Genomic DNA, 14,290 nt, shown 5'->3' on the forward strand with positions numbered 1-14,290 from the left:
GGCTTTTTGTCCCTAGTGTACTTTGACTCCTCATGAGCCATACTCCTTAAGGAGAGACCCACTTTTGTCCTTTTCATTTAAGAAAATAAGTTTCTTACCTATTGAAAATTTATTATAAGGGCTGGGGATTTAGCTTAGTGGTTCTGCCGCCTGCCTTGCAAGCGCAAGGACCTGAGTTCGATCCCCGGTACCCCCCCCCCAAAAAAAAAGAAAAAGGAAAGAAAATTTATTATAAAAATGAAGAGCTGGTATAGTAATTTGACCCCAAATTTGCAGACATCCCAGTCATCCTTCCTGGGGCCTTGAAAGGTAAAAGAACTCTTAAAAATGTACATCTTGGCCAGAGGCAAGATGGTTTCTGCTGGACAGCAAGACTTATAAACAAAGGTAAAATCCTAATTGATACCCCACAGAAACACGTGAAGTTGGTTTAAAAAGAAAAAATTTAAAACAAGAAGACCTCTAGTGTTTATAAAAGCCTCCAGTAGAACATAGTCCCTCTGCTCACAGAGGGTTCAGACCTTCCTCACTCCAGGAGACACATTATCTTCTGTCCTGATGAGACTTTTTCTGGGTATTTCTTAATTCCATTTTCAAATCAGGGCTAACCTGGAACCCCATAAAATAGCTAGTTCACAAGAGCTAAGCCCATCACCCCTACGGATCTTTACAACAGCCTGTTAGGGAAGGGTTGTTTGCATTTTGTAGGTGAAGAAAGCCACAAGAGGTTAAACGACTTCCCTAAGGTCACATGTAGCTAGTGTATAACTGAGCAAGGTTCCTTCTAGACCCTCTCCACTTGGCAATCTGTCTTCTCTCATGGGGAAGCTGTAGCACCAGGCATTTGCTACAGAAATCCCCTCCTCCCCTTACTGCTTAGAGTTTGAGCCAGCAAAAACTCTCAGGGGCTCCTTTGTTCAAATAGCCTCAGAAAGTTAGAATCCTGGCCTCAGTCATACCAGGCCTCTGCAGGAGCCAGACAGTCTATTGGGAATTAGAGGGTTCAATGGGCTTAACCTGAAGGGAGAGACCTCTGGCAGGAAAGACAATGACAGGAAGGGACAGCGCAAATATTTGGCCTTTGGATATGGTGAGATGAACGCGTATAGAACTTCAGAGGAGGGCAAGAAAGTGTCACTTGGAAGGAAGTTACTGGAAGTTTCCAAAGTTCACTGGTCCTATTGATACAGAAGAAATATAACTCCCAATCTGCTAAATGTCAGATGTGCTCAGTTCATGTCTCCTGAAGTCAAAGAATGAATTCCAAAGGACAATGGAGGTTACAAGTAGGTAAGATTTATTCAGACATAGCTCCTGAGAGACAGGAAAGATCCCAAGTGTGTTGCCAACTGAGGCCCTTTGTCAAGTGTAATTTATACAGCAAAGTTACAATGTGAAACGTGGGTCTAATTATAACCAACCTATAGGATTATAGCAGACCCTTACATTACATTGGTCTGATGTATAAACAACTTGGGTTAATTAGGTTAATGAAGATTCATGTGCCTCTTGTTACCTATAGTGTCCACCCAGGTAAATATCCAGATCTCAGCTCTATTCACTTACAAGCAATTTGAGTTATAACCGGCTCTCAGAAACCAATCAAGTTTGAAAGTCAAGGGTCCATTGTACAAGTATAGCTGCTTAGCCAGTATTGACCTAATAGGGAAGTGAGTCACGTAGTAAGGGAATGTGGAAACAAAGGCATTTTTGGGAAGGGATGGGTCTGGATGCTCTGGTCACCTGACTGGATGACTGATGCCTAACTGGACTTTACTGGACCAGGTGCTACCAATCACAGTACAATCTTAAATTATTGTTTATCCCTCAGGGAAGCATATAGGCCTGGTCACTGCATCTTTACCTGGCAGTGAGAAAGTGAGTGAGTGAGAGACTCCCTTCAAAGCCACCCCTGGTGACTCATCTCAACCACGTGGGCTCCACTTCCTGACAGCACTTTCAGCTACAAACTCACCAATGGATTAATCCACTGATGAACGAGACGCCCCCATAGTCCAATCACCTTCCAAAACTCCCACAAGACTTCTAGGGGCACTTTTAGACCCCAGAAACTATAGCATCATTATCCTCACCTATTTGGGGGGGGGGCTTGAGACAGGGTCTCACTATGTAGTTGAGTCTGACCTGGAACTCACTATGTAGCTCAGGCTGATCTCAAACTTACAGCGATCCTCCTGCCTTAGCCTCCCGAGTGCTGGGATTACAGGTATGTGCCACCATGTCCGCCTGTCCTCACCTATTTTTACACTTGATCTTAGCCAAAAGGCCGAGAAGCGATTCTCACCTATTTTTAAATCCTGTGATTCCATGTATGGGTTGCTTGGATTTAAATCCTGAGTATTTCTCTCACCATATGCAAAGGCTGTGTAACCTTGGAAAATTGGCTTAGCCTCCCTGAATGGTTTTTATTGAGACTGTTTTCCAAAGGTCTTATGCCTTTTTCGAAGAGGATTGGGCCATGGAGTTTGCTATATCTGACTTGCTGATAGGAGGTGGGGCCTGATGGGAAGAGGCATATCACTGGGGTGAGACCTGTAAGGGTATATCTTTCTCCCTACCTACTCCTTCTCTCTTACTGGCCACAATGACAAAAGCAGCTTTCCTCTGCCAAGACCTTGCCACTATGCTGAATATGGACCAAAACTTCTGAAATGTGAGCCAAAATAAACCTGTCCTTCCTTACGTTGTGTCAGTGTCCAATGAGAAATGATTAAGACACTAAGTTTCAGCCTGCAGTGCTGCACCCCAGAAATATGTGATTCATGTAGATCATTTTTCAGTAGCCACATTTCAAAAAAGAAAATAAAGAGAAAGGCAAGGGCCAGGGATTTAGCACAGTGGTTCTGCCGCCTACTTCACAAGCCCAAGGATCCAACTTTGATCCCCGGTACAAAAAAAAAAGAGAGAAAAGTGAAATTTAAGGTTAATACAGTAGTTTATTTAAATCAGTATATCCAAGACATTGCTTCAACATGCAGTTGATATAAAATTATTGATATATTTATATCGTAATAGTTGGGTTCATGAATGATTTTGACTGCAAACAATTCAGTTCCTGAAAAGAAGTGTTCAGCAAAATTTTGCTTTCATTTGGCAACAGTGCATTGGGTCACAAGCATGACCATGGCCATCTCCCCCAGAATCGTGCAATGAATTAAGTTCATGAACCAAGGCACCAATGTATTTGAATATCATGTTCAAAGTCCATGTGTATTTTACACTTACAATACAGCTAAATTGGAATTAAACATATTACCAGTATTACAGGTGGCCAGTGCCTGCCATACTAGACACTTCAGGTCAGTAGGATGGAGGCAATAATAAGGTAGATCTTAGGGTTGAGCAAAATGAAACTCCTACCTTGAGCAAACACGTTTGACCCCCCAAAACTTAGCAATCAAACGACTATCGCATCTTGATAAACATATCATATTAACATTTTATTTACCTTGGTTACTGAAAAGTTGGGGGGGACTTTGTGTTTTGTCCTACAAGACTCACCTCATGCTAATCCTGACTCTGGATAATAAAACCCACCTTGTTAGACTGCTGAGTGAATTAAATGAGTTCCTGGAGATCATTCTGCCTAGGTGTAAGCATTTAGGGCTAGTTTTTATTATCTCTCCCTAGTTATCAGGCAATACTATTAGGCTTTCTGTCGCATAGGGAAAATATTGCTTGAGTTTTAATCTTTTTGCGTGTGTGCGTGCGTGTGCGTGTGTGTGTACTGGGGATCGAACTCAGGACCTTGCACTTGCAAAGCAGGCATGGCACCCCGGCCCTAGTTTTAGTCTTAATATATGATTGTTGTTTTCTGAGATGAAATGAAAGAAATACAAACCTAAGTAAACTGAAATTCTGTAGAAAGAAGAGTGGGGAAGGAACACTTCTGTGGTCCTGCCAATTCTAGCCAGATTGTCCCATTTCACCCCTGCACCAGGCCAGTAGCCACCTAATCAGCTTCTATTCGGATTCAGTCTGTTGTGCCCATCACCAACTACCCAAGCTTTTGACACTCAACAGACCTTACCCCTTGCTGGGCACATGATAAAAACTGGCTCAGAGACATAATTCCTGAGGAGAGTCACAGGATTAAATGACTTCTAGCAGACCAAAAACCAACCTGAATAAAAGGAAAATGAAGATGGACTTGCTATGCATATGGGGTGTGGAATATAATGCACAGTTAGGTAGCTGATCAGATGTGGGGTAGGGTGCAGACAGGCCCTTAAGGAGGCATCCTGGAGGAGGTGACACTCACGCAGAATTCCATCTGCTCAAGAGGTGACCAGTGAGGAGGCGGGAGTATAACGTCTAGGGACTAGGGATTTCCCGTGGCATGACGTCCATTACTCAGGTTCCTGCCTTCACTCTGGCGAGGAATGCAGGGCGGGGGGTTGCTAACAAAGCCAAAGATACCTCAGGTGCTGAACGAGGAACTCAGAAATAAAAGTAACGCAGAAGCATAGGTTTATTCATAAGATAACGAAGATGGAGAAAAAAGCTAAAGAGCTGCCACAAAGAAGGGAGAGCCTGACTGGGCTTCTTGACAGAGATCTTTGCCCTGCCCATTCTTATAGGGATTCTGAACCAACCAGGGTTTCAACCTTTGTGTTGTGCACTGTTGCTAGGATGAGTTGTTGCTAAGGTGAGCTAAGGGACATGGGTTTTTTAGGTTTCCAGGATATAACTGGTTTACACCTGCAAAGGTTTCACAAAGGAAAATTTCTTCCATTGATCAGGTGGTCATCTCTATAACTGCCACGTCAACCATGTAGTCAGCCACTTCGGTCTATGTCCCTGCCTATTTGTCCCTACAGCAGGAAACCCTGTCAGCGGGGTCAGCTGCACACACCAACCCCGAACACGGTTCTCCTGCAGACGTGCCAGGACGGCGAGGGCCGCAGCGGGAAAGAAGCCTCACAAGGCTCACAGCGCCGTCCTCCCTCCCCGACGTCCGCCAGCAACCCGGCCTAGCGAAGAAGCCGCGCCGGGCCCGCGCTCCTCATCTGGAATGCGCCCTCCCGCCAGGCAGACCAAGACGGGGACGAACACGCAAGCCGGGCGCTTCTGGCTACTCGCGTCTCGTAACTTGCTTTCTTTTCAGGGAAATCGGGACACTCCCCCCGCCCGCTACCCCGCACGGCCCTCTCCCCACTTCAGGGTCCCCCACGCCCTGTGACCACACAGAGATAGAAACAAGAGGAAGCGGCTCCCAGAGCCACCCAGGCTCCACGCGCAGAGGCCGCCGGGAGCCCGCGGAGCCACGCCTCCTCGGGGAAGGGCGAGAAATGCAGATTAGCAATGGCGTCCAACGCGGGGGACGCCGGGACCAACAAACGCGGGCGAAGAGTTGGTCCCGAAAACTGCGAGGAAGACGAAATAGGCGTGGAAAGCTGGTGGAGTCCTCCTGCGAGTGAAGGAGGAAAGGAAGTGAGCAGAAGGACTAAAGGTTGGTTTTATGACCGCGCGTTGAATGTGGAGGCAGGGAGGGCAGCAAGACTATGGCTAGACGATGCATTTTTCTTTCGGTTTAAATTAGGTGTAGTGTTTGCTTTTATTTAGTTTAATAAGTTATGTTATCTTGAAGGTTAACTTTTATGTAGTATTTTGTGTGGGAAATATGGTTTGTGGGAGCCAGTCATGGCCCACTGGCGTTCGAGGCATTGACGCAATGTGTGGTCAGGATGTTCCTAGTTAGTATGTGTTAACATTTGTTCCTTTTTAAGGACTGCACGTCTTAAACTTGTTTTTGACCCTGCATGCGAGAAACTCGGATAGCCAAAGATCTGATGTTATCTGTAGGAGTCAGGTGCTTCTTGTTAAAGATCTGACGTTATCTGTAGGAGTCAGGTGCTTCCTGTTGATGTGCCTTTAAAAGGCTGATGCTTGCCTGCCATGAACGTCGCCTTGATCAGACTCTTGTCTTGGCGTCCTTCCTTTCTCTCTGCCCCATCTCCACCCCGCTGCTCTTTCAGGTTTGAGACACTGCTGGACAGTACTCTGCGTCGCCGGCTCGCGACAACTTTGTAGGTATTTTGCAAAGTGAGGTAAACTGGTTTGCTTAAGTATCAATTTGTTACTATAATGTTCCTTAAAACGTATTTCTTGGGCATTAACTGTAGTCTTTAAAAAGATGCGTTTCTTTTTGCGTTTCTAATTCCTTGCTAGGGGTATTTTCATCCGTGAAAGTTTTAGTTTTTTTGTTCCTTTTACTTTTCAGTATTTCCAGGAGTGGTCCACTCTTTCCGGAAAAGGGGAAAAATCCCATCGGGAAAAGACGCGCGCGCGTGCGTGCGCTTTTAAGGTAGTAGAAGTGAGATGATAGTTAAGTCCTGTTCCATTAGTGTCTTGCTCTTAAAAGTAGCCTGAAGGAAATGGGTAGTTTACTTTCACCTGTGGGGTGAACCCATTATCTCCAGGAAGACTATTCTTTCTGTAAGAGGTCACTGACAGAGTGTTGGGTGAAGTCATTCCTTCTTTTATTAAGAGGATCTTACTGTTTACAAGATTTTGTTTTGGGGGGATAATGCCTGAGAATTGTAACCAGTTTCACTTCATGTGAGTTACAGTTTTCCCGTCAGTATTCTGCATTTAGGTGGGATCAATCTATTCTAGGTAAGGTTCAGGGAATTCTACTCACCAGTATGAGAAAGTTCCCACCCCATTAAAATGACAAAATACTTACTGGAAGTACTAATATATACTACATGTGTGGTCTTTCCTTTAATGATAGTAGAAATTAACAAAGCACAAATATGTAGAAAATTATTTGGTTGGAGAATAAAAGGATAAGAGACTTTAGTTTAATGACCTAACAAATTCCTCAGGAGTTAGGTCCTTAGAAAAGGAAAGTAAGAGAAAATAGGAGAATAATCGGATGGAAGGTGGTTAGACACTGATGAAGAGGTTTGGATCAGGCACCAGCTTGAAGTGATTTAGTTTCTAGGAAAGGATTATTTAGAGCAGTTTCAACCCTGGTGAGACTGCTTTTCCTGGGACTCAGGTGAACACAATTTTGGGAAAATAGCTGGAAAATTCTAAGCATTCATTGCCTTAGAGAGGGAGGTCAGCAACAGGACGTGGTCAAAAGTTGTCCATCGGATATCCCCAAGCATCCTAAACATTACTTTAGTTATTTTTGAAGAAAATCTTTTTTGGTTGTTTGTTTTTTGGTATGGGGGATCGAACTTGGCTCCTTGCACTTGTGAGGCAGGCCATGGAACCACTGAGCTAAATTCCCGGCCAGAAAAATCTTTAATCTTGAAGAGGGATGACATAGGCTAGGTAAATTTAAGGGTAATAAAAATTATTGTTAACTTTTCCTAAATTGTTTTTTTTTTTTTTTTTTTTTTTTGGTACTGGGGATCAAACTCAGGTTCCTGTGCTTGCAAGGCAGGTGGTGGAACCACCGAGCTAAATCCCTGGCCTCTAAATGATTACTCTAATAAAAGATGCAGAATGAAGATCAAACTGTTTTGCTTTTAGTTGCCTATTATGGATCTGTAGGTCCAAAGGAAGAGTTACAGGTTTAGCAAAAACTGCTTTTGAGTCCCTGACTGCTTCAGAATGAAACATAAATCATGGGTGGAGAGAAGTGGTACTTGGGATTGAACCTAGGGTCTTCATACAGATTTACATTCTTAGCTTTTTTTTTTTTTTTTTTTTTTTTTTTGTACCGGGATTGAACTCAGGACCTTGGTGCTTTTTCAAGGCAGGGGCCAGAAACACTGAGCTAAATCCCTGGCCCTATCCCCCTCCCCCCTTTTAAACAAATTCTTGCTAAAATCATTAAATTGACCAAGCTGGGGTAGAACTTGTGATCCTCCTTGTTCTTTGTCCCTATGTATCCCTGTGGTGGCCTTTTGTCTTGTGACAAAAACATGCTTACTGCAACGAAAGGTCATGTGTTGTGTTATGGAATTTATATGAAATATCTATAATAGATAAATGTAGAGTCAGAATGCTTATCCCCAAGAAAAGAAATGGGGAGCAACTGTTTGGCAGTACCAGAGATTGAACTGAGAACATTGCACTTGAAAGACAGACACTGTGCCACTGAACTACATCCTCAGGCCCCGAGAGCAACTATTTAATTCACAAGGAGTTTCCTTTTGGGGTGATGAAAACATTTGGAGTGTAAGACCACCAGGGATCTTAACCAAATGTTCCAAAGAACTACCGATCAGTAACCGCGAGACAACACCTCAGAGGAACCAAACGAACGAGCTGCACCCAAGAATGGTGTCAAACAGACCTTTATTAGTCTGGCCAGACGGCCCCTCCAAGCAACAACTTGGAGAGCGCCCTGAGCCCAGAGTACAAGAGGGTTTTATACATTTCTAGATGGGGTGGAAGCAAGCAAAATTACAGAAGTGAAATGCGGCGGTAGAAGAAAGGAACAACCTACAGTTTGCACGGGATGAGGCTGTGACAAAGTACAGAGCTGTGGTTAATCTCTATAGGAATGCCATTTTTCATGACAAAGTGTAGGGCTATGGTTAATCTTTACGGGAATCATCTATCGCTTCAACCTAGAATGTTAACACTTGGTGTTTGTTCCTGACCATTTTCCTGAGTAAACTCTGCCTTTTTAGTGACCTTGGGCCTTTCTTGTTCTCTCAAGAGGGCGAATTTAACCTTTAACTAAGATGGCGTCCATGCTGGCACTTTACGCCCGACAGGAGCTAGACAGGGAAGATGGTTGTGCACTACTGTGAATGCATTAAGTGTATTTCATTTGAAAATGGTTAATTTTATGTTATGAAAATTCTTTTTTTTTTTTTTTGGTACCAGGGATCGAACTCGGGTCCTTGTGCTTACGAGGCAGGCGGCGGAACCCCTGAGCTAAATCCCCGGCCCCATGTTACGACAATTTCACCATAATTAAATAAAATGAGGTAACACATAAACATCCCTGGAAGCAATCCATTATGTTGAGAAAACCCACTTTTAGCGGAGCCTTCGTTTTTGAGTAAATGGAAATTATTTTAAGTTGTTACTTTTTCCTCAAAGTAAACATAGATTGCATGTTGATACAGAACTGCGTGTACTTAAAATTAGACACTTTATGCATGCGGTAGACACTCAATACATAGCAAAAGCATGTAAAACTGTAAGCAGTCCATTTAAACATGGGAGCTAATTTGTGTTTGCAAGTAATATTGTCCTTGGGAAAAAAATGGGAAAACTGTGATTTGTACATATTTTAAAATCTTTGGAAATAAAAATGATGTTCAGAGATTCCAGGGTCTCTAATGATTATTTTTAAAAATTGAGTTTATTGGTACTTTTGAAGTGTAAGACGTAAGGCCTTACTACCAATCCTAAGAGCTCAATACCACTCCGAAAAGCTCAAAATTACCACTCCAAAGAGTTGGACAGCCACGAGATTCACCTGGGAAGGAACACACTGGACACATTGGAAAGGAAATGGACCTTTATTAGTCTGGCCAGACAGCAATCCCAGAGCCGAGTAGCTCAGAGAGGCAGCAGCTCAGGGGATGAGGTCCTTTTTATAAGAGGGATAAAGGGAGGTTAACATTCAAAGCCTGGAGGCAGGGGTCAAAGACTACTGGTCCACGTACTCATCAATCACACGCTGATGATTAAAAGATGCTTACAGGGGTCTCTAAGGCATTTCGCACAAGCAAGCAGTAAAACATTTAACTTTGGACCTCTGTATATGGCACAGATCTTATCTCATTTTCCAGAACTCTTAAGCATTTGCCCATTAACTCTCATTATTCACAGTTGGGGCTAGAAATTTAAGATCGCAAAGTTATGCAGTAAAGATTACACAAAGTTCTGCAGTCTTACATTCCTAAGCAAAGGTTCAAAGGTAGGTAGGGGTGCAACTACAAAGGGGAGTTGGTGCACAACGACCTCTGGGGCCATTACTCATCCAACATGGAATCAGTTTAGCTCAGTCAGGTCTCACAGAAGTATACAGTACAGTTACATTCATCATTGGGATCTTGTATCTTTACATGACAGACCTTGGTTCTCATTTTTTCCCCATTCTCCTGCCCTCGCTTCACCCCCTTAAACCACCCTCCTCTTTTTTTGAGACAGGGTCTCACTATGTAGTTGAGAATGACCTGGAATTCACTATGTAGTCCAGGCTGGTCTCGAACTCACAGGGATCCTCCTGCCTCAGCCTCGAGTGTTGTGATTACAGGCGTGCGCCACCACACCCAGCCACTGCCCCCCCGCTTTTTTGGTACCGGGGATTGAACTCCGATCCTTGTGTTTGAAAGGCAGGTGGTGGAACCACTGAGCTAAAAATCCCCAGCCCAACCCTCCCCTATTTGCAAAGACTTTGTAAAATGATTATTTATTTGGAAAGGCACACTCCAAACAAATATTTAGAATTACTTCATGAAAATTACGCATCTCTTATTAGTAAAATGTGATGACCTGCATGTGAATATTTTGTTTTAATGTGTTTGGTGACAGAAACACAGAAGAACACTGTAAGTATATTTTTGAAGCTAAAAATTAAATTGGATTGAGTTATAGTTAAATTATTCCATCAGTATTACCCAGCATAGTAAGCTCCAAAAATTTAATTTAATTATTATTATTTTTTAGACAGGATCTTGTGTAGTCCAGACTAGCCTTGAACTCACTGTGTAGCCCAGGCTGGCCTTGAACACCCAGTAATCCTCCTGCTTGGCCTCTGGAGTGCTGGGATTGCAGACATGTGCCGCCACTCTCGGCAGCATTAGTGATTTTTATTTTTTTCATTTATTTATGCATTTATTCATCATTCAGCCAACTAAAAATTTCCCAGTGGGTTTTTTTCTCCCCCATTTCTGTGTTTAGAGTCAAGGAAAAAGACAAACTTTTTTGTTTCCAAGAGTGCAGTCTAGTAAGAGGAAGATGGTATTTAGTTGCAAGACCTTTATGAAGGGTGGAGAGGGGGAAAAGTTTTTTTATTAATAAATTTTATTCTACTCCATTCTCCCTAGCCTTCTCTCCCTGTGTACAAAAGCATTGTGTTTTGTCCTATTTCATTTTTTTCTTGTTTCTTCATTCCTTTCTCCTTCACTCCTCTCTTGTTCCCCTTCCCATTTGAATGCTTTCTTCTCATTTCCCAACATCCATTATATATTTCAGTCCTTATTTCCATTTTCAATTTCTCACACTAGAAAAACAATATGGTATTTAAACATGTGTATCTGATTTATTTCACTTAAGAGTATGGTCTCAAGGTCCATCCATTTAGCTATAAATGTCTGAAACTCATCCTTTGTGGCAGAATATTACTCCACTGTATAACAAAACCCATATCTTCTCTATCCATTCATCAGTTGATGGCTGTTTCCAAGATTTAGCTATTACAAACCATGCTGCTATAAACATGGGTGTGCATATATTGTTGTGGTATGATGTTTTTAATTCTTTTGGGAAGATACCAAGAAGAGGTATATCTTGGTCCAATAGAACCTCTAGTTTTCATTTTTTGAGGAATTTCCACACTGATGTCCACATTGATTTCACCAGTCTACACTCCCAGCAACAGTGGAGAGAGGTTCCTTTTTCCTTACAGCCCGTCCCACATTTGTTATTGGTTGATTTCTTGGTAGCAACCGTCTTTCTGGAGATGTAATCTCAGCAGTTTTAATTTGCATTTCACAAATGACCAGTGATAATTGAACATTTTTTCATATATTTATCTGTCAGGCTGGGGATTTAGCTCAGTGGTTCCACTGCCTGCCTCACAAGCACAAGGTCCTGGGTTCGATCCCTGCTACTAAAAAAATATATATTTATTTGTCTTTTCTAATTCTTCATCTGAGAAGTGTCTTTTCATTTCAGATGCCCTTTTCTGGTTTGGATCTTTAAATTTGGGGTGGGAATGATTTTTAGCATCAGTGATTCTTTTTTGTTTGTTTGTTTGTTTGTTTTTGAGACAGAGTCTCTCACTTTATAGTTCAGGCTGGCTCCAAACCCATTATGTAGCTCAGGCTGGCCTCAAACTCATGACAATCCTCCTGCCTCTGCCTTCCAAGTGCTGGGATTACAGGCATGAATCACCATGCCTGGCTGCATCAGTACTTTTTAATAGGCTTCATTAAAACTAGAAATAGGCTTTGCCTCTCTTTTAGCTCATCTGAAAACAGAAGGCCACAGAAACCTAACATAATAATTTTGCTACACAGCTTTAATTTAGAAAGTATGAAATCCTGACATCTACTCTTAATCAACCATAGAAGAAATGATGCACTTCAAACTAACAAACCAACAACCTTGCTACTTGGGTCCAGGATAATTATTAACATTTTATTTATTTATAATTAATACTTGAAAAGGTCAATTCTGTTCAATTCTGTTTAGAATTAAAAGCTGCCTAACTCAATCTAGAGAAATGAAAATAAAAGCTGAATGGTTTAAAATATTGAAGAAAAACAAGGGAAATCATTTAAATTTAATTTTTTGACTTTTTGCAAATTTACCAATTAGATAATTTCCCTACTTAAATAATACAAACTACATCAGTGCTCTGCAAATAGACCTCCCAGTGCATTTCCTGCCCGTCTACATGTTTACCCAATGCTCATGGTGGAGTTGTCTGGTGATGCTGACATAGCCATCATGGAACACTTGGGGAATCCCCAGATTCTGCAAAGCAGAATCCAAGTGAAGAATCAAGAAGAAGCAAAAGTTGTTTATTACCAAATCCACACTCCCTTTGCCACACTAATGAACCCCCACATACCCCTGAGTTCTCAGTGCAAACTCCCTCTTGTCTCTCCCCAACAACCTTTACGTGGAATCAGCTAACTCTTCCCTTGTTACCCTGTCCAATTGTTGACCATTTTTAGTTCCAATATTTTATTTTGGGAATTTCCGAACTTGCACAGAGGTGGGAAGAATAGTCGGATAACCATATAGCAAAATGTATGTGTCATCAATTTAAATAGTTATTATCGTGTTGCTGGGTAATAACTAGCAGTTGATCTAACAAGCCTGTCTTGACTTTGGCTGGTTTAGGTCCTGCAAACAAGTATTACAGAAAAGAAATTAAAAGACAAACCGAAGTGCTAATTGAAGATTTGCAGGCAGAATTTAGAATCCCAGAAAGGCAAGGCCTGGACAGGCTGGTGTTCCGTGATTAACCACAAGAGGGCATTTATTTGAACCACATCAGTAGTGTTAGGAGTGCATGGGGCCCATAGTGGCCATCGTATGGTTACAGGATGTAGACATGTAGCAGTGTGAAAATGTGCACTTTGGGCCCCCTGCCAATGTGGAACATATTTGATGTCCATCAGCCCAGCTATTATATCTCAGGGATCCCCTGGTGTATTTCCTCTTGGGCAGCTCCCAGCCAGTTCCTGTTCACAGCCAAGCGGTTCATCTAGGTCCTCTCTCTCTATAGGTGGAGTTGTTACAATGGTTGACTCGGGCTTGCAGACTTCCCATCACCCAGGTTCATACTTTTTTGGACTGTGCTGCTGTTACAGGCAGCTAAGTTAGACAGGAATTAATATACAGTCAGAGAGGGACTGAGCCCTCAGGGAAGTCAGCGCAACAAATAAAAACAGAATTGTGGCTGGAGGCAAATACAAAGAGAGAGCTAAGGCTCAGAATGGAAAACCAATAGCCAGCCCTGCATGTCTGCCTAGAGATAAATAGAAATTTGAGATTATACTGTAATTAGCACCACCTGGTCCAGTGGGGCCAGATACATAGGTGGGTGACCAGAACATCCAGACCCATATCCCTCACCCTTTCCCAAAATGCCTTTGTTCTTTCCATGCACTCTTGCTAAGTGACTTTTTCCCTATTTGATCAATACTAGCTCCGTGGCTATACTTGTAATCCTATAGGTTGATTGTAATTTGAGCCCACACTGTTGTACCCACATTGTGACTTTGCTGTATAAATTACTCCTGGCAAAGGATATTGGTGGCCACCCCATTTGAGACCCCTCCAGAAATCCAGGCGATATTCTTCTTCCTCTTATTTCCAGTACAACTCTCCTAACTTCCTTTGATTCACGACTTCATTCTTCCATGTCGTGGGACCACATACTCAGCACATTTGACATCTAACAAGTTGGGAGTTATATTTTTCCTACATCACTGCCATTGGAGATCCTGCCTACCCAGTTTTCCTTCCTTGACTTTCTCCTTCAGAGTTGTCAGAACTTTTTTAAAAATTTACTTTTATTAGTAAATGTTTGCAATACATGATCATATTCCTCGTGGAAAGATGGTATATGTATATAAGACATCTTAATTCTTTTTTTTTTTTTTTT

At 42.3% G+C, this 14,290-nt stretch overlaps 1 protein-coding gene across 2 annotated transcripts in view; it reads left to right on the forward strand.

Moving 5' to 3' along the window:
* The window catches only part of LOC117286365, a 38,216-nt gene that overhangs the window by 5,734 nt on the left and 18,192 nt on the right, over positions 1-14,290 (forward strand). The window contains exons 2-3 of one of the 2 annotated variants that reach the window (XM_033764617.1): positions 4,842-5,473; positions 8,818-8,854. In XM_033764617.1, the coding sequence (XP_033620508.1) occupies positions 4,842-5,441 (600 nt within the window). In that variant the 3' untranslated portion in view covers positions 5,442-5,473; positions 8,818-8,854. Of the gene's footprint in view, positions 1-4,841; positions 5,474-8,817; positions 8,855-14,290 lie in introns of those variants that run through there. The other variant, XM_033764616.1, reaches the window with a different exon arrangement.

Source organism: Fukomys damarensis, unplaced genomic scaffold (genome assembly GCF_012274545.1).
Source record: "Fukomys damarensis isolate Sample0158 unplaced genomic scaffold, DMR_v1.0_HiC HiC_scaffold_16, whole genome shotgun sequence".
NCBI lineage: Eukaryota > Metazoa > Chordata > Mammalia > Rodentia > Bathyergidae > Fukomys > Fukomys damarensis.